At 41.7% G+C, this 27,092-nt stretch overlaps 1 protein-coding gene across 6 annotated transcripts in view; it reads left to right on the top strand.

Moving 5' to 3' along the window:
• Nucleotides 1–6,429: 6,429 nt before the first annotated feature.
• The window catches only part of SPPL3 (signal peptide peptidase like 3), a 66,621-nt gene continuing 45,958 nt past the window's right edge, over nucleotides 6,430–27,092 (top strand). For 5 of the 6 annotated variants that reach the window (XR_012831468.1, XR_012831467.1, XR_012831466.1 and 2 more), the window contains exon 1: nucleotides 24,691–24,719. Coding sequence is in view for 1 of the 6 variants with exons in the window: in XM_075718180.1 (XP_075574295.1) it covers nucleotides 24,718–24,719 (2 nt within the window). In the remaining 5 variants the exon portion in view is untranslated. Of the gene's footprint in view, nucleotides 6,452–24,690; nucleotides 24,720–27,092 lie in introns of those variants that run through there. The other variant, XR_012831470.1, reaches the window with a different exon arrangement.

Here is a 27,092-nt window from a genome sequence, read left to right as displayed (position 1 = left end):
TTCAATTGCATCCAGAAGAGCAAATGTTTTTATCTCCAGAGACAACGTGTTAAGCTTTGGGAGTCTCAGTTAAACTGAGGCTAAGGTGTACCAACCATTAAGAACTGGCCTGGATGCAGAGCTAGAAGGCATGGTGTGGTAATGCCATAGGGCGTAATGGGTTTAAATTATAGGCTGTCTCTCTCTTTACATTCCTCTTCCTGTATGGGAAAACAGGACTGCATCCTTCTTCCCAGTCACCCTTCTGTTCCCCGTTCACTTACTGTTTCTGCCATCAGGGTGAGGGTGAGATTGGAGCACAGGAGCAGCTCTGGAGTTCAGGTTAATGATTTTCTCTGCACTACCACCTAGTGGGAAACTCCTTCATGTCACACATACTGGTCAGTGCACATTTTAATTATTTTTATCGAGGGGAATCCCACAAGGATCTTACAAGCAGAATAGCCTACTGTAGCTCTGAGCTATACTGTCAAAACTGGATCTCGATTTTTTTTTTTTTTTGGGGGGGGTGTCTTCCCTTTCTGCTCATTTCCATGCTATTTGTTCCTCCCAGAACCAAGCAGGGTTGACAACTATACCTGTCGTGTCCTTTCCTGAAAGGGGAAGTGTCTACATGAAGCTACTCTGGTTCTCCTTCCACCTCCATTATAGCAGAATCAAGATGTGGTTAGCTAAATGTCATCTAGTGACATTTAAGCAATTCGGAGGTGAGGACTCTATGTAGCCAGTACTTTCATCTGATTTTTCTCCACCATGCTTTTTTTCTCCACCCTTCCAAACATAAAAAGAAAAAAAAACCCCACACCTAATTTTTGTTTGCTGCTAGTTTTGAAATACTTTGACAGCTTCAAGTAATGCATCGCTCTTTATCAAAGGTTCCAGACAGAACAGGTATTTTGGAAAGACTTTGTAATGTCAGAGTAAACTGTCACTGAAATTCAGAGTAAAGCTCTCTTGTAGGTCCAAAGAAAGACTGTACAAAAGATATGCTGAGAAAATTATCTGGGGAATGCAAACAGTGCTCCAGTTTGTAGTAAGAGCAGATGCTGGGTCTGCAAGGAGGAATAAATTTCTCCTGTGAATTCATCCCATCGCTATTCTGTAAAGATAGAGCAAGCTTGTGAAATCATTTAGTAGTCTAGTCACAAAGCCTGAGATGCTGAAAAAAATTATACTTTAATTGCTCATGAACTATAAATCATTTGAACGAAATTAATGTGCTGAAAATTTTGCAAGACTGATAAATTGGAAGCTATTTCAATAAGGACACAAAGCAGGGATATTGTTTCATAGATACCAATATCAGTTTTACATCCTATTCTGAGGGAATAAAAATGAAGAAAGGGTCTTTAGTACCAAGACAAGGCTGAAGCACTGATTTATCTTTCTCTGCATTGATTCAGAAGGATGGAGAGGTTCTTTTTTCCTCTTGCATTTACTCTATCATATTCAGTGAAAAGGGTAGCATAAACAGGCATCCAGAGACACTGGGGTTGCACTACGGCAGTGAGGATTCCAAATTATTTGTCTGCTTTCTAATTGTTACTGTACAATTTTCTGCTGTGCTGAGGGAGAATAAAGGCAGGGAACTTCTCCATTGTGTAAGTCCTACCCAGAGCCTGAGCATTTTTTTAACAGGGGATGTATGTATGTGGGAACACCAGAATTTCTACCAAAATTGATCAATTAGGCTGTGTACCCCACAGCTCAAGATATTGAGCATGACTCACTCCTCTCTCCTTGTATTATATCCACCAAAGCTTTCTGTACCTATTGAGATGGGCACAAGCACTGTGTATGGGTTCATGCAGTTATTCATACAGTTACCTGTAACTTGGAGGGCAAAGAGCTGTATGGTCAGATAGGGGAGAAGGTTTTACAAGGTAGCCCAGCCTGAGCTGGATGAGAGGAAATGTTAGCATTACTCACCATCTAATCCTTCCAGGGCACCTAGCTGCCATGACTGACCCCAGCAGGGATCCCAGTAAGCTAGTCAGTCACAGTGCTTTGCATATTTCCACCTCGTAGCTGATAAATCCAATTCTCAAGCAGTTTTTAGTAAGCGGGTAGAGTGCCGATTATGTCAGAAGCTTTAACGTCATTTCTGTCCACAAGGCCAAAGGGCTGTGAAAAGCACAGAGGATTTGGATGCTGAGGTGTGACAACAAGGCTGTGGACGTCATTTACCTGGACTTTAGCAAAGCCTTTGACACGGTCTTCCATAGCATTCTCCTTGGGAAGCTGGCAGCTCATGGCTTGGACTGGTGTACTCTTCGCTGGGTAAAAAACTGGTTGGGTGGCCGAGCCCAGAGAGTAGTGGTGAATGGAGTTAAGTCCAGTTGGCGGCCAGTCACGAGCCGTGTTCCCCAGGGCTCTGTTTTGGGGCCAGCCTTGTTTAATATCTTTATCAATGATCTGGATGAGGGGATTGAGTGTGCCCTCAGTAAGCTTGCAGATGACACCAAACTGGGTGGGAGTGTCGATCTGCTGGAGGGTAGGATGGCCCTGCAGAGGGACCTGGACAGGCTGGACTGATGGGCTGAGGCCAACTGTATGAGGTTGATTTGGATTACTATCAGGATTTTTACTTCAGTGAAGGTCCTGCACTTCGGTCACAACAACCCCATGCAACGCTACAGGCTTGGGGAAGAGTGGCTGGAAAGCTGCCTGGCTGAAAAGGACCTGGGGGTGCTGGTCGACAGCCAGCTGAACATGAGCCATCAGTGTGCCCAGGTGGCCAAGAAGGCCAACAGCATCCTGGCTTGTATCAGGAACAGTGTGGCCAGCAGGAGCAGGGAGGTGATTGTCCCCCTGTACTCAGCACTGGTGAGGCCGCACCTCAAATACTGTGTCCAGTTTTGGGCCCCTCAATACAAGAAGGACATTGAGGTGCTGGAGCATGTTCAGAGACGGGCAACAAGGCTGGTGAAGGGTCTGGAGCACAGGCCTTATGAGGAGCGGCTGAGGGAACTGGGGTTGTTTAGCCTGGAGAAGAGGAGGCTGAGGGGAGACCTCATCACTCTCTACAACTACCTGAAAGGAGGTTGTAGTGAGGTGGGTGTTGGTCTTCTCTCCCAAGTAGTTAGTGATAGAACAAGAGGAAATGGGCTCAAGCTGTGCCAGGGGAGGTTTAGATTGGATATTAGGAAAAATTTCTTCATGGAAAGGGTAGTCAAGCATTGGACCAGGCTGCCCAGAGAGGTGGTGGAGTCACCATCCCTGGAAGTGTTCAAGAAACGGGTAGATGTGGCACTTTGGGACATGGTTTAGTCTAGTCTACCCTTGATTGGTTTAGTGTGGACTTGGTAGTGTAGGTTAATGGTTGGACTGGATGATCTTAAAGGTCTTTTCCAACCTAAATGATTCTATGATTCTATGAACAACCCAAATCACCTGTTTTCAATGCATAAAGATATACGGGGAGAAGCCTTGAAAGTCCAGCACCATCTTACTAAAAGCACTGTTTAACTGAAGCACAAGAATCCCAGGCATTCCCTCCACCGAGACCAAGTAAGTCTGCGTTGCATATGCAACATCCTCCTTCTGCAGTGCCCCAAAACTTAAGGTGGCTGGAACATGTTGTAGTTTCCTCTTTATTGTTGAAGGAACTGAGCTAGCAGAGATGAAGTGAGCCAGCTGCCCAAGATTACACAGACAGCTGGTAACAGAACTGAGAAAAACAAGCCATTCCTTACTTATAATCCTGTGTCATGACTACACACCAGCCTAAGTTTTTTTTCCATTTAAGAGCATAAACAAGATGGACAAAATGGAAATCATTTATTCAATCCACTAACAGAAATAAACTGGAGTGGGCTCCAAATGCCATTTCAGAGGCATCTGACATCTCTGTAGATACAATGAGAATGTCCCAATGTCCCATTAATTTTTTGAAGATTTTAGCAAAATTATGTTAAGGCATAATTTTTTTTTTTTTCTTTTTTAAACACACACCTATTTTTACCAGACCTGGGCATTGTTCTTCTATTTATATTTAATGCAGTTACATCACCTCCAACTGTAAGTTAAAACTGGCTCTTCTCCCTCCCACACTAAAAGGAACAATGAATGAGACCGCACAGCTGGACTGGAACAATTACTCTGAACTCCACAAAGCCCCACTTGCACAAATTGCTGCAAGTGAGGTAACAGGAGGTAAAGATTACTCAAGCAGGCAAACCTAAGACAAGACGCTAGTTCTGCATTTGGCAGAAACATAATCAAGGACTGAAGATTTGGCAGCAGCACCAAAAAAAAACCAGGGAGGAGACAGACAAGACCGGGATCAACGGCTGCCAGTTCCTCCGCCTGGGACTTGCAGAGTTTTAATACAGGGCTGGTGATAGCATCAAGCATATGATTTTTATTTGGTCAAAGGATCTCGAATGTTATTTTTGTTCCTTAAAAAAAAATACTTTGAGCATTTGATCCTGTTTCACTTGCTTTGCTTAAAAGGTAACGAATTCAAAGAGATAGCAATCTCCAGAAACGCACTGTCAATTTAAATGAAACACTCGAATTTATGAATTATCTTACCTGAACTCTGCATTTACCACCTAACCCTCCTTCAGAGGCAAACCCCGCCACAACAGCCGTTCTGGGGAAGTCCCGCACCCCTGCCCTGCGAGGCGGCAGACGGCAGGGGCCGAGCCGGAGCCGCGGGCAGAGCAGCCGCTCCCCGGCCTAGCAGGGGCACCGGCGCCCAGCCCGCACCCACGCCGGAGCGACCCCCCGGCGCCGGAGCCCGCCCCGCTCGCCCCGCCGCGGCACCCCACGCGCCCGGGGCAGCCTGCGCTCGCAGCGCTCTGCCCCAGCTGCGCTGGCCCAGCGGGCGACCTGCAGGGCTGCTAAACAAAAGCCCGCGCCCCGGCCCCGGCCCCGCGGGCGGCAGCGGGCCAAGGCGCGGCCGTGCCCGCCGCGCTGCCGCCCCGCGGGGCGCTGCCGAGGCAGGCGGGACGCACCGCGGGGAGCTCGGCGCTGCCCCGGAGCGGGCGGGGTGTGGGGCGCGGCTTCCCCGGCCGCTCGCTGCGGGAAAGGAGCCGCGGGCTCGGGAGCCGCGCTTCCCCGCCTGCAGCTCGGAGGGGCCCCCAGCCTCCAAGGCCCCCCGCAGCTCGCGCTCGGCTTTTCTGGCGGAGCAAGCTCCGGCTCTGCCGACCGCTCCCTCCGCCGGGCGCCCCGGCCGCAGCCGCGGGAGGCCGCAGCGAGCCCGCGGGACCCAGCAGCGGCGGGAGGCGCGGCCGGGCCCGGCAACCGACACCCCGCCGCTGCCGCCCCCCTCGCCCGCAGCGCCTGCGCGCGGCCGGCGCCGGCGGCACGTGAGCGTGTTGTGGGCACGTGACCCCCGCGCGCCGCCCGGCCCCGCCCCCGGCCCGGCCCCGCCCCCGCCGTGCGCGAGCGCGGGGACGCGGCGCGGCCTGCCCTGGCCGCCCGGTGCCCGCCGCCTCCCCGCCCCCGCCCCGCCCCTCGCCGCCGCCGCCGCCGCCGCCTCGCCGGCCATGAGGCCCAGCCGCCGCCGGCGCCCCAGCGCGGCCCCGCGTCGCGGCTGCTGAGCCTCCGCCCTCCCCGCCACCACCATCGCCCTCTCCGCCATCCCCTCCCCGCCCGGGCGGGGACCCCCCCTTCGCTCCCCTCCCTCCTCACAGCCGCCGCCATGTTGGGCCGGGAGCCGCAGCGGGGCCGCCACTGAGCCCCAGAGCCTGCGAGGCGGAGGAGGAGGCGGAGGAGGAGGCGGAGGAGGAGCCCGGGGCCTGGCCGCCTCGCACAGCCCAGCCGGCCGGCCGCCCAGCCGCAGCCATGGCGGAGCAGACCTACTCCTGGTGAGCCGCGGGGCTGAGGCCGGGCGCCGGCGCTGCGGGCCGCGGGGGTGGGGGGGGAGCGGCCCCGGCGAGGGCCGGGCCGGGCCGGGTCGGCCGCAGGGGGTGTTCCGGCCCGGCCTCCTTCCGGCCGGCCCGGGGACGAGCGGGTCCCCGCCGCGGGGCTGGGGTGCCGAGCGGGGAGGGGGCCGCAGGTGGGGGGGGGTGCGGGGAGCCGGCGCCGCGCCCCTCGCCGCGGGACTGCCGGTTGCGGGCTGCGGTGGGGGCTGGGGCATAAAGGGAGCTGCCGGCCCAGGGGCTGTGGGGGCTGTGGCCGGAGGTTTAAGCGCGGCTGAGTAGGAGGGATTAGGGGGAAGGGAGGAGGGACGTCCTGCGGGCGAGGGGCTGGGGCGGCTGGGCTCTGAGGATCCCCCCCGCTGACAGCCGGGGAGTGGGAGAGGATCGCTGTGAGCCTTAGTGTGGCTGTCATCCTTCTCTGTCCCGGAGGTCTCCTTAGGTGAGCTGGATCTCTGCACGGCTGGAGCTGGTACACAGCGATCCTCCGGGCCTGGAGTAGGGACAGTACCTGCTCTCACGCTTGTGAGGCTGCAGGTAATCTCTCTGCCTAAAGGGAGATTTATGTCAGTATAGGCTGGCTGGTAAGTCAGTGGCATGTGTGTGTGTTTTCACCTAGTGACAATAGGCTTGTTCTGTATACAGGAAATAGAATGAGGAGGAAGAGACCAGTTCCTGTGGGAAGACATGAAGTGTAGCAAATGAAAGTAGAGGGCATTTTTTTCTGTGTCCTGATACTGTCTCGGGCCTAGCTGGCAGTGGATCAAAGAGACAGAGTTCGGTTTCTTCATATAATTCTGTTTTTTTTATATTGTCGTGGATCACAACCAAAGTATCTCAAATAATTTACCTGTGCATTAGCTCTATTGACCTGACCACTGCAGCAATGTAATTGTGATACTCTCACTGCATTTTAAATGCATTCCAGTGATATAATCCAGAGTTGTTTCTTAGATTTTTTTTTAAAAAAAGTTCTGATACCCTTATTAAAAAAGGAGTTAAATCTCAGCTTTTGACCTTGGTGTGTGCTGAATGTGGAGAAGGGATTGAATATGCAAGGACTATTGCTATTCTGAATGGTTCTGGAAATCTTTCCCATTACTTTTCCAAAACTTGGAACCCAGTAGGGATTTCTGTTCTGCCATATGTTGAGATGTTGTCAGCCCCTTCTCCCATCTTCTGTCACTTCTCTGTCAAGAACCAATATATGCATTGGTCTCTTGCTTTTTAGGTGTTCCTGTTTTGTTTCACGAGCTCAGGCAGTGGTCTGCTCTGCTTTAAAACAGCAAAAGACAACTTCTTTGACTTAAAGGATTAACTGTGTATTGTTACAGTAAGTGAATGTTGGTACAGATTTAGGCAGTTTAATGTAGTTCAATTAGATGTGCCTAGTGAACTATTGTCTTAATGTGTTTTAATTGCAGAATGAAATTACAAATTCCTAAGCTACTCTGGGATTTGTCAGCTTTCTTTAAAATACTAAATGAAACAAAATGTCAATTGTACATTATTTTGATCTTTAACTCCCTTGCTTTTTTGAATGAGTGCCTTTGCTGTAGTAGTATTCTAAAGGAAAGGTTTTTCACAGAGGCTGGGAGGAGGATTAGCTCTTCTTTAGGTTGCATATTTTAGGGGAGTGAAGTTGGGATTTAAGTTGCTCTTCACTGCTTGCTAGGTGGATCACAAGACCGGTAGTTCTTTCTTACAGTATTGAGGTTGTAACAGAACAAGGATATGAGGCTTATGTCTCAAAACACTGTAATTTTGTGTCTATATTCACTAATGTGTCCTCATGTTTTTGAGGTTTCTGTCACTTCGCACTTTGACCTATAAGCAGCATTGTCTGGGAGCTATGGAAAGAACAAAAATCCAGTTTCAGACTAAGGAGTCCTGTTCTGTAGCTTGTGCACTCTTCTCTGTGGATGCATGTTTAATTACTTACACTTCTAGCAACGATCTTGTGTTGTTTATTTTTAATTATGGTAATGTGGCTCAGCATAAAATTGGCTAGTGCTTTTAGGAAAAATGCACATGTCAACTGAGGAAACCCTTACTTCTGTAAAAGAATTGTACAGAATTGTGTCCAATAATTAGTGCTGTTGTACAGTTTTGAAGTTGGTAGATCGCATCCTGTCTGTTTGCTGGACTTGGTCCTTTTTCTGAGTTGCAAAGGCTTTCTCAGAACGTGTGCTTTCCATGTTCCTTGGTGTAGTGTCTAGCTGCTGTGCAGATACCTTATTTCACATCTGAAAATACATAATTTGACATTAAGAAAAGTCCTTTCACGAACCTATCTTTGTGTAGATGTAAATTGGTTCCTGGCCCTAGTAGTTCTTCCCTTTTGTCCAGGAGTGTAAGGCTTGATTATGCCTCTTTTTGTGCATAACTATTAACATGCATCATAGAATCACTGTAGCTTCATAAGATATGATAAAGGTTTATTTCAGGTTTGATTTTTTTTTTTTAATTGTCTCAAATGTGTTAGAAATACCTTGTAAAAAATGTACTTGCAAGCTATGATTACTGGACATTAGCTTTGTCAAACACGCAAAATAGGGCTTTTTTCAGTGATTGATGTCTCTTAATGATGTTATTTTGAAGAGATGAGAACTAATTCTTATTTTGCTCTATTTATTGTTTTGAAAATATAAATATAAACGTGGGTTTATAGTTTTCTTTTACCTACCAAAAGAAATTGTTTGTAATTACTTTCTTTTATTAAGATATTATAAGAAGGCAGTACTTGCGCTTTTTCCCCATCCCTTTCATAATTTTAAATACATAAGTTGTCTTTTTAAATACAGAAGTTGTCTTTTGCCACTATTCTTGTGAGTTATTTTTTGCCACAACCTCTTCTCCTTTTCTTCTTCAGTAATGCCCACACCTATAACCATCTGTACTTTTATTTAGCTCTTTTTTAATGTCTTAAATAGTCTTGCTGACCCAGTATTTTAGATATGTGTGTTATCCCTGAAAGGAGGATCTACTGAGAATTTTGCTGGTAAAACTGAATACTGTCATCCCGCAAAAAATAATTTTAATATGAAATGTGGGATAAGTGCCAGATGGAAATACTCTTTCAAAGGATATGCACTTTTTTTTTTTTTTAAAAAAAAAAGGGTGTTTGAATAAAATGCTTGTCAGTAGTGAGTAGAGAAACTTTCTTTGTCAAGTATCTGCAATAATAGAAGGAAGTTGTGAGCGCTATATATTACACTGCTGTTACTCAAATCTGCAAGCCACAGAGGATCGTGACTGCTGCATCGCAAGGTTGCTCGTGATTTTCTAGATTAAATGAGAGCTGAAATTAATTTTCTGCAAGTGGAATGGATTGGGAGAGGAAAGAGGTTGTGGAATACCCATTTTCCCTTTGCTTCCCATCTGTACTCCAGCAAGGAAATGGGACTGGGTAGTGACAAAAGTTCCTGCTACAACAGAGGAGGGCATAAATATGGGAAGAGCTGTTTGCCCATCACTAATGTATACGTGTGTGAGTAAGAGCTTAGTAAACGCCAAGGATTTTATCTTGAGGCACCAAGCTGTTGGAAGTATTACAACAGATGAATGTGGGAGTAGCAGGACCTAGATCATGACTTTGTGAAATACTTGGTCTTAATTTCTAGGACCTTGTGGTGAGATTTTTGCGCTGGATCCTATTTAGAGGGCATAGCAGCATGCATATGTTGTTTATCTTCAGTTAGTAGGTGTTTAGTGCTTTTCAAGGCCTGATGCAACACCCCCTCCCTTTTTACTATTGCCCAGTCTGGCAATAGAGATTGCTTTGTTCTTTTTTTGCCCTTTGAATGCACAAAAGATTTTCACAGCTTCCTTCATATGTGAAGAGAGAAGAAGGAGATTTCTACACCAAAACCAAATCTATTTTTAATTTCCCCTTTTCCAGGGTGTTGTATAAGAGTAATATGGATTGTAATGCGTGCATGTCCTGTCAGGGTGATGATTAGGAGGCAGACTGGGAGAGTAAGCTAAGTAAGCTGTATTGAGTCCCTAATCTTAAAAAGAACTGAACTCCCTCTTAAATGTTTTAATCGGTGGAATGATTGTTGTGTTAGCCATCAAATGTTTGATGAGTGAAATGGTGATATATTTAGAAACTTCTCTACGTAATGCAAAGGGTGTGGAAATTAAGTCTAATGATGTGTCAGAGTAATAAAGCTACTGGGTTCTGGAATAAGTGTAAATGTACAATGCCGTCTCTGCTCCTGGGAGAATTCAAATCAGTTGGTGTTAAAAGTCTTTCTAGATTCAGAGGTCTGAGAATTTGCTTTCGTTGCATTTAAGCATTTAACATGCTACTGCCATGAATTAAAATACAATCTCTTCCAGAAGACTGAGGTAGTACTTTTAAGTCTTAGTTGGCTGGATTACATGTATATGTGGGAGGACAGGGAGTAAGAGAAGCTACAGCTTGTTGACAGAACTTGTCAAGTACTAGTAAAATCATTTTTTGCATTCAAGAATTTTTACTTGGTTTGCTCAGTTTAGGTTGAGAGACCTTAACTGACTAATTAAGGTGTTTTGAGGATGGGAGGCAGTTTACAACAGAAACAAAACAAATCATTTGCCTGAATTTTTAAAGTATTGCACTTTTTAGGTGACAGATTGCAAAGCCTATAGATGAAACTGTTGTGTGTACTGTCTAAAATCTTTCGTGAAAGCTTGGCATACAAACATGGAGTTTGGCCTTTAATCTTACATTTTTCAGGAACTGAAATTACCAGCCACATTCCATTTTAACGATTGTTAGAAGCCTCCTGAGGACAAGGATTTCATTGTATGAATGTGCGTGAGTATCTGGCATTAGAAAAGTGACTTAAACCTCAGTAAATCTGAGAATATCGGGTTTATAGTTAATATGTTTGTCTTTCAGTACCAGTCTCACTTCACTTGTTTGTTACCCTCCCTCTAGCTTTTGCTATCTCAGACTGTATGTCATGTAAGCAGGGACTCTGCAGCACTGGACTGAAAGACAAATAAGGCAAAGAGCATGGGATTAGCTGAAGTTTACAGTTACTGGAATATACCTATATATAATGACTCTGATTAGTAAAAGGAAAAAAAATTTCCCACTTCAATGCGAAGGCTGTATTTACTAATACATTAATAATTCTTCAACAAAAATTTAAAAGTGAAGAATATAAATCAATGTTTTCTTGGTGCTGGTGTGCAGTACCTATTTTAATTAAGATTTATGCCAGTTCTGCCTTTAGCCTTTTCAGGACATTGTGGCAGTGGAAGTCAACGGTTCCTTGCTTTTTGCCCAGTGATTACAGAACTCGTCCAGGATATAGGAGATCAGTTCCATCCCCAAGGGTTTCTGGCCTTGCATCTCTCTCTCCTTCCAGGGGAGTGCTCTTATCACCAAACTATGTGTTATTCAGTGGTTGAGCTTCGTGTGTCCTTTTCAATCTCTTTCACTTCATATGAAACACTGTAAATATTTGCTGGGCCAGGAAGCAGGCATGTCTTTCTGTCTTAATGATCAAAATACTAATTTGGGATTGGTGGGGACCTGGGTTCCACTTCCTGCCTTGATAAAAATGTAGCTTGGGAGACTGAAAGGGCTGTAGGCTGTGGCGATAGTTCAGGATGCTTTTCTAGAGATGAAAGTTTGGATTCCCACAAAGAGAAGAAAACCTGAATGTGATTTCCTGTGTTATAGGTAAGTGAGCTGTTAGGTATGTGGATCTACCATTATCACTACCTTTTCTTGTGTTTTGTGTCAGGTTCGTTGAACCTGAGAGCATCTCTTTCTTTTATTGAAGGATGTGATCCAATAAAGTAATTGCTTATTTTGTGCACGTTGGGATTTTGGTATGTTAAGCAACCTGATGCTGCTGGAATTTGAGGAATTGTGTGGGGACAACCAGGCAGGCCAAATTAATTGAGGATATTAAGTTCTTCTGAGATGAGATGTCTTTTGATGAATACCACAGTTTTAAGTACTGGATTCAGGTGCTGAAACCTCTGTCATTAATCATTTGTCACTGAAACACAATGCCAAAAAATGCGTACTTAGAAACCTTCCTACAAGAAGTACTTTGAAATACGTGTTGTGCTTTTTAAAATGCAGTGATTTCGATTTCCTAAAATTTGGAAGAAGAGCAAAACAGATTCAGGTCTTTTTTAGTATCTCAACTATTTTATTTAATTATTTTGGTAATGTGATGTATCAACATCTCTGGCATAAGTGCCACCATCTTTATTGCCCTTTGACATTTTATGATGACTCTAAGCATTATAATATACTCTAAAAGCAAATAATTGACACAAGCCATTTAGTCAAACAGTCTAATTTAATTCTGGTGACATTTGAGTAAAGTTTCCAGGAAGAACCAAGGCTGAAATTGGTAGAAAAAAATCATTGTGCACATTTTCTTTTTGGTGCTACATTGCTTTAGTGTAACTGATTAAGATTAAAATTTGAAACGATTTAGCCAATTATGTGGGTTGATTGGAGTGAAACACAAGCTAGTGTGCTAGCTGAACTGGATCCAGGCAATCAAACTGACTTTGAAAGGTGATGATTTAATAAGATTAATGGAGCATATGTGTCATTGCAACACTTCCTGGTCCCCTTTCTCTTTCTTTAATTCTTCCAAGGATGCTAACGCTGATGATCTTTTCTCCTACATCTTTTACAAGTGGTGTCTGTGCTTGAAATACTCTGATCTGCCAGACCAGGGTTCTCCTCTCATGGGCCATCCCTACAGAAACTCAGCTCTCGTGATACATCAAGTGTCTCTCTCTCCACCAGAACCACCATGATGAGATTATCCTGGAACTGATTAATTGTGTAGCTGTTGTGCTGTCATCTTCATTATTAGACTCTGTTGAGCATTTCTTTTTAGGGCCAGATCTAAGCCCCAGGTCCCAAATTCCCTTGGATAGCCTTCATAGCTGTATGTCACATTAAGTGGCATGGTATAGACAGGGGGGTCGGAACAGGCAGGTCAGAAAGTAAGAATGTTCTGCTGACTTTTTGGAAAGGTAATCTGTAACTGATAACTAATCAATTGAACCAGAACATTTTTATATCCTAGAACAACAACTATTCAAAATAATAAATAAATATATTTAATGAGACTATACTTACACTTTGCTTGTGTGGTGACAGGGTTTAAGGATAGAGTGACTTTTTTTTTCAGGATGTCAGAACAGAGTTTCTTTAAAATCATCACAGCCAATGTCCTGAAGTAGAAGAGAACTCACTAAGAAAATTATTCTCTATTGCACAATCTTGTGCTTAAGATGCCTCCCTTATTACTGAAGTTGCCCACGTAGAAGTTGGAGAGTTATAATCATATCTTACGGTTTATATATGGTAGCATTTTCCCTAGCCAGTGGAATCTGAAAGGAAAATGATGGTGTTTGACTCTCATTTCTTCTCTCCTTCTGTCTGAAAACAGTATTTTCTTCTGCGTTTGTCAGGTTTGGATGTTCTTCCTTCCTGTAGCTAGTTCATAGGGGTTTGACCCAAGAAAGTATTTTCCCATGCAGCACAGGTATGTAGCTGAAGACTGTGAAATTATTTTCTTCCATTTTTACAGCTTAGCTGCATTTCTGCAGGCATCTCTACGACAGAGGTGGTTTGGGGGAAAGAGGAGGAGATCCAGGGGGTTCCACCCCTGTTCACACACACAGTTTTAACTTCAGGTGTGAGTTGGCAAGCTTACCTGCAGCAGTAGGCTTGAATCTAGATTATTCTTCAGTCCAGCTGCTAAAAGAAAAAAAAAATGTGCTGTGCAGTGTGAACTACTGGCTTTTAAAGCCAAGCTCCCTCCAGTCCTCTGGTGTTACCGATTAGTTCTACCCAGTCACTGCTTTTCTGCTTGCCACTTTTTGTCTCAAAAGCCCAAATTTAATCCTTCATTCCTGTGGATGCTGCTGGTTTTGGGCAGAAGTATCTTTAAAAAGTCCTTTTGTTCATCTGATAACTAGCCAGAGGATAACTTCTAGTAAATTTGGAACAATACATAATTTTAAATAGGTTTAAAAGTTTGGCAGAAGTTTACAGAGATCAATAGAAATGTTACGAGTTGATAGTGTTCCATTGAATCACAAGTTTGGGAACTCTGCTTGCACCATTTTCTTATGTCAGTAGTGCCACAAATAGCAACTTCATGCTAGAATAGCAAAAGCACTGTACAGATGGATTCATGGTGCAGCCTAGTTTCAGGTGGTACAAAAAATCAAGTGGTCTCAGCATGTAAATTTGGTGCACCTGTCTCTAGCAGTGATGCACAGATAGTTTTGCATGGGGGTTCTCCGCACAGGTTAAGCTAGTAGCAAGTGTATATCCTCAGGGTTTATTTTTGTTTCAGTAGTTACTTGGATTTAATAAGTTCAGTTTACTCCACTTGAGATAGTGTAGCTTGGGCAAGAGTGAGCATTACAAAATGTTTGAGCTCTGTGGTAGTGCGATTAGCAGGACAGAGGTGAACACAGCAGCTGAGTTATGCCTCTCTCTGCTGCCCGTCAGTTCTGGTGTCTGTGGCACTTAGCAATCTGCCATCCCTTCCTCTGTTGGATAGCTAGCTCCAATTTAAAACTTCATTTAAATTTATTTGGAAACTTTTGTAGTGGGTAGAAATTCAACAATGAATTCTAAATAAGCAGTATAATTAGGATCAACCAGCTGTTGGTACAGATATGTTGGATACGTGAGACCAAAGCTGAATGGTGTGTTGTTACACGAAAGACTGTTTTTACTAGTATAAATTTACCACTTTCAAGGCTACAGTTGTGATTTATCTCGCCATCATCTGTGTCAGAACCATTTGGCAAGATAAAATAGGTGTAGCATAACTTTGACTTAGTCAACGGGAAGTCCATTTTCCAGGTGACTGTTAGCTAAAGGTGAGGTTGGTGAAATAGTAGGAGGGAAACAGAGCTGGATTATATGGATTTCTGTAGCATGTATTGCAGGCTGGTAAGGTGAGGTACATCTGTGTCTTGCTTTCTAGGTTTGATGGCACAGGATCATTCTGGTCTTTTTTAGAAGTTCAGATTGATTGTTTGCTGGAGGAAGGATTGTCTGCTCTGTGAACTCTTTCTTGAGGTGGCTGATCCTATACCTTCACTTGAATAGTTGCTCTGAGAGTTATCGCAAAGGGTTAAAAGCTCTAGTGGGGAATACTATGATCTCTGTAGGGTTTTGAAGATGAAGAGTAGAATCTAATTAAGCTTTATGTTGAAAATAGTTTAAAGAGCTTTTTTTCCCCTCTTGAAAAAGGAAAGTTTAAAGCTAAGTAGTGAAGAGGTGGACTTTTTTTACATTTTCTGCTAACTTGACTGCTTCTAAAGCAGATGCAGCTGTAAGCAGTTACAGATGGTACAGAACAGAAAGAACCTCTTTATCATACTTAAGTGCCTTACAAGAACCCCAATGTTAGTTTTTCAGCTAGTTATCTTTCTCTTTATTTTTTTACTTTTTTGCAGATGGAACATAAAAAAGAGTTACCTTAAAGCTAAATCAAAAGATTAAAAAAGTCTGCCATAAACCAGAAATACTACTCTGCAGGGTGCTTTACTGGAAGAAGTTTCATAAGAATCCCAAAGCACCCTCTCTAAAGAATGTTCCTACTTTTTGTTGCTGTCACAAACAAAGGTTTTTAGATATTTGGGCTAGAATTTGTTGAAAGCAGCCTCCATCTGTTCTTCTGCTGCCTGTTTTTTGCACCTGGAACTGAAACTGCTACCTTAAGCCTGACACTCAAGTTATTAATGTACTGTGCTTCTCTTGCACTCAGGTTGTAAGGCAGAGATCAGGCACTGTCCAGTCTATCACAGGACAGCGTCTCTTGTGTATGCGCTGTGTTTATCTGTAAAGTGGCCACACTTACTACTGTCAAGACCTTCTGTTGTGTTTGCCTCTCTCTTAATTCAAGATGGCAAAACCAGGGTGCCTGTTTTGATGGGCTATATTTTGTACTTTCATGCCGGCTTGAATCATCTCCCTTCGCTTTGTGCAGTTGTGAATAGCGATGTTTGCTTCAGAATCTCACCAGCCATCGTCTGACAACGTTATTTTACCTTGATACAGACCTGGCATGATGAAAGCTGCTTAACTCTGGCGAGACAGGCTGGCTACTCTATAGCTTTGACTCATACAGGAATGTACATTCAACATTGTCACTGAAGAGTCATATTTTGGTGCTAAGGGTGTTAACTCATTCTTTTATGGAATTTTTATGAAAATAGTGTTTAATTCTACCCAGGCATGTCATGATAAAGTATGTATCATAATGCTATACTGTGCAGGTAAGTCAACTCATCAGTAGCACTCAGAACTGCTCTTTCTGTATGACAAGGTCATATTGATCATCTTGACTTTGGTTTTGGCTTGTGGATTGCAAGGCCTGGTTGTTAAATGCTTTGATTAAACTATTAATCGTTAGTTTTATTTTTTGATCTGACTTCTGAATACATTGCTAAAAAGAGTTTGTATTTCCAAGCATGTAATCAATAAAATACTGGCCTAAGTGTCAAAGGTATGAGATGGGGTTTTGTTTTGTTTTTTTAAGTCAGCAGTAGAGTCATTATAGATGAGATAACATCCTCTTTTCTGACTTTAGTGATAAAACCAACCTTTTTTCTGATTAGAGAGCCTGCTACATTTTGATATCTTAAAAAAATTAGAATCAAGGTATTCTGCATATTTGTAACTTAAGTACAGGAATCGCTGTGGAAGTTAAACCTAGAAATGAGAAAAAATATTTTTCATATCGGTATGGAAAGATGCATTTTGTCTGGGAAGCAATGCAGCATTCAGAACAATATCCTCCAAATCTGAGAGGTCTTCATAGTGTCTTCGTACATTAGGTCTTAGATGAGTGTTCTTCCATCAGTTTGTCCAGCTGCATTTTTTAATCTATGTAAACTACAAAGTGATGATACTTAGTTGTTGGAAAAGATGAGATCCTGGGGTCTCTTCTAGGGTATGTTCCTGGGACCTGTTCTAGGATTTAATTTAATTAATTCTTCCCAGTAATGCCTGCATATGTACATGTTAAGCTTTTCTGTAGCGCTTGTTACAAAACCACCTGTATCTCACAGATAAACCAGTTGTATGGCTCTAGTACAAGTATTCTTGCACTTTCTCGGTCTCTGAACCACTGTGAAGCTTCAATTGTTGCATTTCCTTTACGAGGAGGCAGTGACTTAACAAAGAGGTGGGATTTGCAGCGTGTTCTGCCATCAGAGTTCTGCTCTGCTTGGTTAGCTCTATCATTTACAGAAAGAAACTTTATGAATGTGAATAAACACCTCTTTTATTAGGCCTTGGGTCTAGTGAGTATTATACTCCAGATAGTTAAAACAAGGTTAGCAGTAGAGTATCTGTACTGCTGGATCTAGATATGTTGACAAAGTCCAGAACTGGGCACAGACTTTATTGTGGTCTAGGGCAGTTTTCTCTCCTGGAGTGAAGCTTTGATTACAACCTCAGGATGCCCGTGCAAGATGAGGAGCAGGGCTGGAGTGAGAGCCCGATGGTAAAGGATGGAGCTGATCACGAGGAAAATAAGTTAAACAAGTATATGCACAGAATGTTTTTAGGCAATAGTTTGAGAGCGAATTAGGCCACTCAAGATGGACTCTCCAATATAATGTATGTGTCTTGAGTGAAGCTGTACACATAGAAGAGGACCAACTTCATCTTCTGGTTTTGGCTTCTGGATGAGATCAGATACAGCATTGAGTAGTGGTATTCCCTTGTGTGCTTGTTAGGAAACCTGCTACTAGTTTTTGTGTGTGTGTGTGTGTTCTTCTCTGTATTGCTTCAGATGGAGATACTTCTCTTACTCTGGTCTGAACTTTTTTGTTTTAGTCAGTTACCTGACTCTGCATCCCATAAGAAGTCAGATTACAGATTTGTTAAGATTTAATTGTCTTAAATATTTAGGTATTCTTTTTGCTCATTGGGTTGTTTCCTGTCCAAGCAAAGCTGCCAGAATGATTACATATTTATCTTACTGTGCTTTACAATAAGATTTACAAGGTGAAGTCGGTTATTAGGTCTGCAGAGGCAAGACAGTTTGTCCTGTCTCTAGTGCTGGATTATTTGTACTTTTCAGCTGAGGGCTGCCTGGTTAGTTCTTGGTGTAGCAAACTGAGCAGTCACTTCACACAATTAAGACACCTTGGCATGCGTTTGACCACAGTGGCTGTGCAAAATCTGCACTTGCCTGAATGGGCTGAAGGACAGTCTCAGCACAGCAGTGTTGGTGTGGGGCTCTCTCCTTCGTGCTGAGATTTCTCTTGCAGAATATTGCAGGCTAACAGATGTACAGAAATTTTCCTGCATATCCTGAGAGTCCTCTCTTTCTGCCACATAATTAATCCGTTTTCTTTTGTCATTGCCCTTTTTTAGCTGCTTGCTGGCACCATGACAACCATAATATTCTGCATATGATTGAATGTTGATAAATATGGCCAGGATAATGTGCATTGGCTCAGTTGCACGCTAGAACTTAGCCCTGGATCTTCAGAGGATGTTGAATACTCAGGTGATATCGCTGTGAGAGGCGGAAGGTGAGGTTGAGCTGTTAGTTTTATAGACTATTTATCTTGAACAACCTTATTCGGAAGAATGCCGTAAGAATGCCATGTCTGGACTTGGATGACTGACAGTGTCTGGGATGAGGCTGAACTGCATTACTAGAGGACAGGCTGTGTTTTCTTATGTTAAAGACTCAGTTTTCTGGAACCTTGTTCAAATAACTTATTGCTTCAGTTCTGGAAAACTCGAATATAGTTACCTTTCATTATGATAAAATGTGAAAAATTGTTATCCCTTGTTACTAATAGCCTTGAATTTACTGTTTATAGTTTAACTATTGAAGTTTTTTGTAATGGAATTTTTCCATGGCATTAGGAAACTTGCTGTTGAATATCCTGTATCTTGGTACTGCATAGGAAATGGATAGCTTTGGATGAACAGGGTTCCAGAACCCCATGGCAATTTATTAATAGGAGCTATATGACTAATTTGGAAAGGCTGCAGTGCCATAGTCTTTCAAAATTTAGACCTGTTTGTTGAAGTAAGATAACAGAATCTCCTGACCCCTCCGGACACTGAATAATGCCCACAGTCATCTGAAGAGATCCAACTTATCGTCCATTTCTCTGGCTTATTAATTCTTTTGCTGGCAATTTGTGCAAGAGAGAGGAACAAAGGAAGTAATTTAAAAATAGTTGTAGGAATTATATGAATTCATGATTCTTAGGAAGTATGGTGCCTTATCAGGGGAGTGACGTCCCATATTTTTTCCATGCAAGCTCTCCAACATTGTAAAATTAAGCAAGTATTTAGATTATCTTAAGGTTCTGGACACCTGAGGACAGTGACTCCACAAAATGCGTGTCGTGATTTAGCCCCAGCCAGTGACTAAGCACCACGCAGCCGCTCACTCACTCCCCCTACCCCAATGGGGTGGGGGAGAGAATTGGAATAGTAAGAGTGAGAAAAGCTCCTGGGTTGAGATAAGAACAGTTTAATAATTGAAATAAAGTAAAATAGTAGTAGTAGTAATAATAACACTATAATAATAATAGTAATAATGATATACAAAGCAAGTGATGCACAATGCAATTGCTCACCACCCACCAACCAATACCCAGCCAGTGATCGCTGCTCCCCGGCCAACCCCCCCAGTTTCTATACTGAGCATGACATCATATGGTATGGAATAGCTCTTTGGTCAGCGTGGATCAACTAGTCTGGCTGTGCCCCCTCCCAGTTTCTTGTGCACCTGGCAGAGCATGGGAAGCTGAAAAGTCCTTGACTAGCATAAGCAGTACTTAGCAACAACAAAAACATCAGTGTGTTATCAACATTCTTCTCATCCTAAATCCAAAACACAGCACTGTGCCTGCTACTAGGAAGAAAATTAACTCTATCCCAGCCGAAACCAGGACAATGCCCAAGTAATAGGACTTCATAGTGCTCTTATTTTGGAAACAAAGTTTGCTTTGTCTAGTAGATGTTTTGTAACTAAAAGTGTCTTGGGTATATAATATGTTGAGATGTTTTTTAGAAGTCAATGCTAAGTGGACATTTTCTGGATGATGGAGTGGTTCTCAGTTAAATTTTCAGCATGTTTGTAACTGAGCTTTTTTCCCCCCTTTTTTTTCTTTTTTTTTTTTTTTTCTTTTTTCTTTTTTCTTTTTTTTTCTTTTTTCCCTTTTTTCCCTTTTTTTCCTTTTTTCCCCTCCCTTTCCCTCCCTTTCCCTCCCTTTCCCTCCCTTTCCCTCCCTTTCCCTCCCTTTCCCTCCCTTTCCCCTCCCTTTCCCTCTCCTCTCTCTCCTCCTCCTCTTTTTCCTCTTTTCCCTTTTTTCTTTTTTCCCTTTTTTCTTTTTTCCCCTTTTTTCTTTTTTCCCTTTTTTCTTTTTTTCCCTTTTTTCTTTTTTTCCCTTTTTTCTTTTTTTCCCTTTTTTTCTTTTTTTTCCCTTTTTGTTTCCCTTGTTTTCTTTTTTTTTATTTAAATTCTTGTGTTACTAAACTTAAAGATACCCCTCCCCCCATTTCTGATACATGGCAAGTGGGGAACATAAGGCCAAATGGTAATAAAAATCCTGCATAACACTGTAGTAACATTTTCAATTTTCGTAACAAAAGTAATTTTTTCAAATCTTTTTATTATGGTATAAATGTACCCGAGGTGTACCAGAACTTGCTTTTCATTTTGCAATTAGGAAAGTGACTTATCTTTGTCCAGTTGGGGCCCTCTCTCCCCAAGAAGAAAGATCACATGAAAGTGAAGGTGTGCTGGGTAAGGTTCAAGAAACGTGTTGTATTTCTGCTGCCATGTTCCTAATTCCTCTTAAGGTGTTGCTCTGGTTTAGATCAGCTACAAAACCCACTTGCTGCCTAGCCAAGCTATGCTTTCCCTGCTGGAAAGTTACAAAAACTCTCTTAAGTAGAAAAGGTGAAGAGAGCGGCTGAGAAACCCTTTATGTAACTGTGTTGGTCAGATTTAAGGTTTGTGTTGTTATTTTGTTTCTGACATTAAGAGAGAATTGGAAGTCCATGATCTCAGCAGAGTTTAATGGCAAGATAATCAGTTACCTGCTTTGTTTATTAACAGGCCATTGTGTTCTGTACCAAGTGTAATTTTCATGCTAAGACATATTCCATCCCTATAGCCAAAATGGGAGTTATGAGGTGCTACGTGCTCCTGAATTTAGGTCTTCTGTTCAATCTGGGATCTAGCCTTTAGTCTGGCATTTTGTCTAAATAGCAGCTTTGCACTGCGTATGCTGGAGTTGAAAATACTTCTGTTACATCACTTCTTGGACTCATTGTAGAGTGCTTGTCTCTTAGAAAGTACAAGCAGTGTTACAGATCGTTAGTATTAGCAAAAAAAAAATACAGTATTAACTGTTGAAGAACTCTCCTTAAAAAGAAATTCCATGTAACTAGTTATTAAACTTGTCTGTATGGACAGTTAGCTCTGGGCAATTCTGTGATGCTTTTTCTGGCTTATTGGTTTATTCTGACACTTCAGATTGTTTGGTTTATTTGCTAATTATAAAGAGAAATATTTCTGCTGTTCTAGGACATCCTCTGTTTTAAGATGCCAGAAACTTGAGCTGTCTTTTGTAGTGTCACTTGACTATTCCAAACTGTTCTGCAGAAAGAGTGATTGACTCTGGAAGCACTAAACTGAAGTTTATTTTAAATTAAATAACCTGTATACACAAACTGTAGGAAGAGCTTCTATACTTTGGGGCATTCACTTGGACTGGTTTTTTTTGTTTGTTGTAGGAATTCATAACTGTTTAACTTCTTGAAAGAAAATAATTTCTATTGAATGGCTTATCCTATGGCATCAGAAGTCTGTAATCAAATGCTATAGACACTACTGTTTTGCTACAACTTACCTGTGACAATTGTCTGAACATTAAGTTAGGTAACTGTCACAGATGTGCCTAGGACATTTCCAGGCTCACTTGCTTACATTTCTCATAGCTCACCATAAGGAGCATCATAGTATTCAGATAGCTGTATTGTGTTTTGTAAAGGAATTTTTCACTTGTGCAATAGTCTGGGCTTGGACGTCGTAGAGATACTTATATTTTTGTTTGTCTTTTGCTAATAATGTCTCAAGTGGTGTACCTCTAGCCAATGTCTTCCGTTTGAACTTTCAGGGAAATCATCATTCTGTGCTTTGATTATTTCCCTATTACCATGGCAAATAATTCATGCTGCTAGTTAAGACACTGTTATAATTGCACAGAAAGATGGGCAGGGAAAGAATACAGCCTACTTATGCTCACAGTTTATCTGTCTTATAAATTTATAGAAGAGTTATTGCAAAGGTAGCTCACAGTTAACAAATGAAAATATATAACCCTCTGATTCATGGTATCTATCTACTGAAGGTAGAAGGGAAGAGCCACATATTTCAAAGAGCGTTTTTTCTGGTGTGTGTGGAGGGATGTGGTTAGGAGAAACATTGTGCCCCGAACTAGATCTGTGTTCCACTAGAGAAAAACACATTCAGAGAGACCTGTCTGTTTAGTACTGAGGGCCTGAAACTGGGAAGGCCATGAGTTCCCTAAATAACTGATGACTGGCAGTTTCATGCTTAGCAGAGTTTCTCACGCACGTCTCAGAAACCAGAAGGCAACATCTTCGTAACTTTGAAATGAATGGGAAGCTATTGCAGAGTCTGGGAAGTAGGTAATAAATCCAGAAGGCTATTTTAGTGTTGGTTGGAGTTCAAAGAGAAATTAGGAGGCCTAATTAAGGTATGTGTTAAACATCTGGGAGATACCAACACTGAAGAGAACTGATGGTAGTGTCTTCGTTGTTCACATCTAATACTGGAGACTCCAAAACTAATGATAATTCTGTGGTACGTTGTGACTGCATATCGCAAGCCAGATATGCTGCTTCTGCCTCTTTTCTTTTCCTCCTGTTACAAGTAACATGAATTCAATTCTGTCTTGTCTGAATTGTGGTAGATAATTTGTATACTCTTTTCTGTCTTCAGAAAAAGTTATTAGTAATTCTTGTTTAATACAAAAAGATGAAAATCATCAGCATAACAGATGACATTAGAATGAAAGATGCGTCTCCATTGTGGTAGTTCATACTGCACTGTGTCTGTAACTGGGTAGTGCTGCCCTTGCACACCTACTGCAGGAGAAAACGAGGTCCCTAATGTTAAAAGAGAAAGTGCTTTTCTAGTCTTTTAAAAAAAGATACTGTTTTCCTTTGTCAAGGACCTGTGTGATTAGATACTTATCCTCCTTCATTCCCAGGAGAGCAGACATCGTGGTTCATACTTTCTGTTTTGTCATACAAGATTTCATATAGATGATTACATCTTTACATCTCTGGAATCTGTGTCATTCTCCCGTAAAAGGAATTGGTAAGCAAATTTGCTTTCTAAAACATGAAAGAAGCCTAGAGCAAACTCTTTGTCATCACATTCCTGATCAGATCCAGCATTTGCCTTCCACAGAGTTCCTAATATTTAGTAATGTCTGTGGTTTCTCATGGGGTTGCTTAGGTGAACACAGTAAGTGAGAGCTGTTGAAAGAGGAAAGAATGAAGACTGGCTTCATCATGAGCTAAATGGGGTGAAAACTATTTTGGATTGTATATGTGTTTTGTATGTTGTTTTCCAAAATCGTACTAGTGTCAATCCATATGTTTCTTACCTTCACAGTAAGTTATTCATCAGAGAAAGAAAATACCAACTGTTCAACAAAGTTTATGTAGATTATTGAATTCTTACTCATATCTGCTTCAGAAATTATGGGGTGATTATTTGCATCATCTTAATTTTAAACTCCAAATTTAGGACTGCATAAATACCTGAACTGAATGGAGAGACCAGAGGATAATTGCAAACCCTTGGTAGAAGCGTGCCTCTCTCCACTGGCTGCTTAGGACGCGTGGTGTTGTAAATGAAGTGCCTCAGATGCCCTAGGTAGGAGGACTTGAATAACCTCTGTATCCATTTGCTAAAACACCATTTGACTGAACACCTCAAACAAATTTATAGAGAGCACGACAGCTGAAAAAAAGGTGAGCATTCCCATTCATCTACTGAGGCGTGAGCAAGTCCTAATTGCTGTCTGAAAACCTCGCCCTGACTTGCACAAACGCAATCTTGTAAGCATCTCCTGCAGTATCACAAACAAATGTGAGCCCTTGCCATAAGATGTCTTCCGTGAGCGTGGCTCTGTATGTGTTTAGCATTTTTAGAACTAGTTTGGGGTTGAAAGTGTGCTTTCCAAGAGTTGTACTGTTATAGTAATTTCTGGAGAGATTAGAGGAAAACATTTGAACAAACCAATGTTAAGTCCTGAATAAAGAAAAGTTCTCTTCAGTTTTTCATCCAGAAATCACACCTGTCACTTTTTTGTCACTCTCTTACATTAAGATGTTGCCCAGCTTTATTCCTTTTACATAATTATTTGCTTTTTCTTGCATTTCAGATACCTTGGTTTAGAAATCCCTTAAAATAAAGGAAATGAAACAGGCAGGAAAAATGTCTTAAACTTTGTGCTGTTTTGATCTTAAACTGCTTAATCCTGTGCTTTGATTCCTGTGAAGTGTTAGAGCAGCTTATGCCGTGTCATCAGCCTCTGCTCATTTCCAAAGTGGTAGACAGAGAAGCCTAAAGGGAAAGTCTTTTGCCTATGTGTGTGCGTGCTTCTTTCCAGATGCAGCAACATGGGACTTTAGCTGTGGTTTGTGCCTGCACTTGGGGAAGTTTCTCTAGCCACAGTAGTCCATCCCTGGAACCGCATCGTTCTAGCCTTCATTTGCTGGGCTTGACAAAAATCTGGTCTGGATGATCTGGGATCTCTGATGTAAGTCTCAAGCAGTCACTTGGACCTTCACTGTTGGAATCTGGGGAAGAATAATATTTAATAGAGAGAAATTCCTGTTTCTCAACCAGAGACTTGATATTTTCACACACTAGCAGCTATGCAAAAGTGACAGTTAAATGGCTGTATAGTAGGTATTAGTACTTGTATGTAGACTGAAATCACACTTTTCAGAGTGTTGTGGGGGGTTTTTTTGGTAGCTTGGGATGAATTTGAGCAAAGCTGATTCCCCCCCTTAATAATTTAACACACTGAGCATGAGTTTGTTCCGGCTAGATGTTACTTATAAACTTCAAATATTAAAATTACTTTTTGAACGTGCAGAAGCAGCAGCACATTTCTTCTTCTGCATTCTGTGTCTTTGTTTCTGTAAACTTTTGGAATTGATGTCTTTGAATGAAATGTATTTAATTTACTTTTCTGTCTCCGATTGTAGTATTTGATTTGCAACTTTATGCATGGCTGATGAAAGTTAATCACTTACACATTGGTTAAGATAATTTTCTCTTTTTGTATTTCAAAAATAGAAGATGCAGTTGCTTATGCATAAAATTTTAACCTAAAAGTCCCCCAAACACCAAGCAGTAATGAAATAGTATTTTAAAAGCAGCTTAAAATTTATGGTAGCTGCATCCCCGCTGTGCTTTACTTGTTATGCAAAAGTAGTTTTCAAATAAAATATTAACAATGATTAAGCGATATTTTAAAATTATTTGGTTTACTTTTTTCATCACTCTGTAGATTCAAATCTGAATAATGCTGTGAAAGTGAAATAGTATTTTAATATTATTATGGACTCAAAATAGTGTATAGTTTTTAGTAACAGGAATCAAGGCAAAGTGACAAATGAATGTGAGTTATGTCTAAATTTAGTAGGTGGCTTATGTATAATACTTAAACTAACAATCAACAAAAAATGCTAATATGTTTGAGTCAGTTTTGTCATCTTGCTACTACGTTTTTCTGAGTTTAACTTTTGTTGGAGTTGTGTTTATCTTCTAGTTCTGATGTGAATGCTTTTGTCTGTAGGATGCTCTGGGATTAAAAGAGTGTTCCAAGGGTGAACTCGGTTATTTTTAGGAAGGTTAAACATCTGGATGTTCACTACAAAACATTTTCCAGGAAAGCATTTTGTTCCTGAGCAAGAAATATCAGCAGAAATATAAATGCAGTACAACAGCATGTAATCTCTGGCTTCCCAGACGAGACTGGTATTTTCAGACTGGTCTGTTGCTTAAAGTACCTCTGAGGATGGCTGAAGGATATTGGGAGGATTTACCTCTGTAGTATTTTTGTAGGTGGCTTTGAGACATGGGAATCCAGAACAAGGATGAAACTGAGCAGGGGTGCCAAATTAGAAAGGAAGAAATGGTGATGGGGGACATAAGAAATACATTTGTAATGTTTCTAAGACTCCGCGTGTTTGCATTCTGGGTGAAAAAAAAGCAGATTTTTGATTGATAGGTTGATTAGTAGAAAACTGTCCTCTGTCAGTGTTAAACAGTTTTCTGCATTCAAAAATACAAGAATGTTACAGGTACAATATGGGATTTGGGGAAGAAAACTTAGGTTGTACGTAATGGTTTTAAGGCATTCTCATATACATTGTATGCGTATGGGGAAAAAACTCCAGAAAGTTCTGAAAGTTAAATGAATTAAATGTGTTTAACTGAAATAACTTTGTAGAGAGCTAGACTCCTGTTTTATATGAGCTGTCTTAACATCCTTGAATATACAGAATACTGCTTTAAAAATGTATCCTGGCCGCCTAGCTTGAAATATAAATGGCTAGAACAAGAGTCTTATGCAAATATGCTAATGTGTTTTGAAATTCCAAATTTGAGCAATATTGATTGCTAAAAAATCGCATTTGCATCTAAGGGGTATTTTTTCCCGCCTTATCAGTTTCCAGGTGCTGCTTAGAGAACTGTGACATTCCCTTTTAATTTTCTTAATACATTCTGAGTATCTTTAGCTTTACACGTCTCTTTTCTCTCAAGTAGGAAAACTTAAGATTTTTAAATTTTAGTTAGCAACTATACCAATTTTCTAATATTGTTGATATGATGGTAAATATATTTGTGGTGGGAGGCAATTTTTTTAACTAACTGATATGTAGGTGGTTTACATACCCCTTGAGGATTTCAAAACCTCTCATGTTTATGTATTGAAAAGCTTATGTCTCTCCAGTTGTATATCAGCTGGTCTAATAAGAGATCACTCCTCTCCACAAGTACTGTTTGATTTTCATTGTATGCATTATGATAGCATGACACTGTTGCTGGGTTGAAAAGACTATTTTGTTTATTTGAAATGCTTAAATCTGGTCACTCACTTTAATTTTTACTTTGTTGT

The sequence above is a fragment of the Pelecanus crispus genome, chromosome 11 (assembly GCF_030463565.1).
Source record: "Pelecanus crispus isolate bPelCri1 chromosome 11, bPelCri1.pri, whole genome shotgun sequence".
Lineage (NCBI taxonomy): Eukaryota > Metazoa > Chordata > Aves > Pelecaniformes > Pelecanidae > Pelecanus > Pelecanus crispus.
The sequence above is the reverse complement of the archived record's forward strand: the minus strand, read 5'-3'. Positions and strand labels throughout refer to the sequence as shown.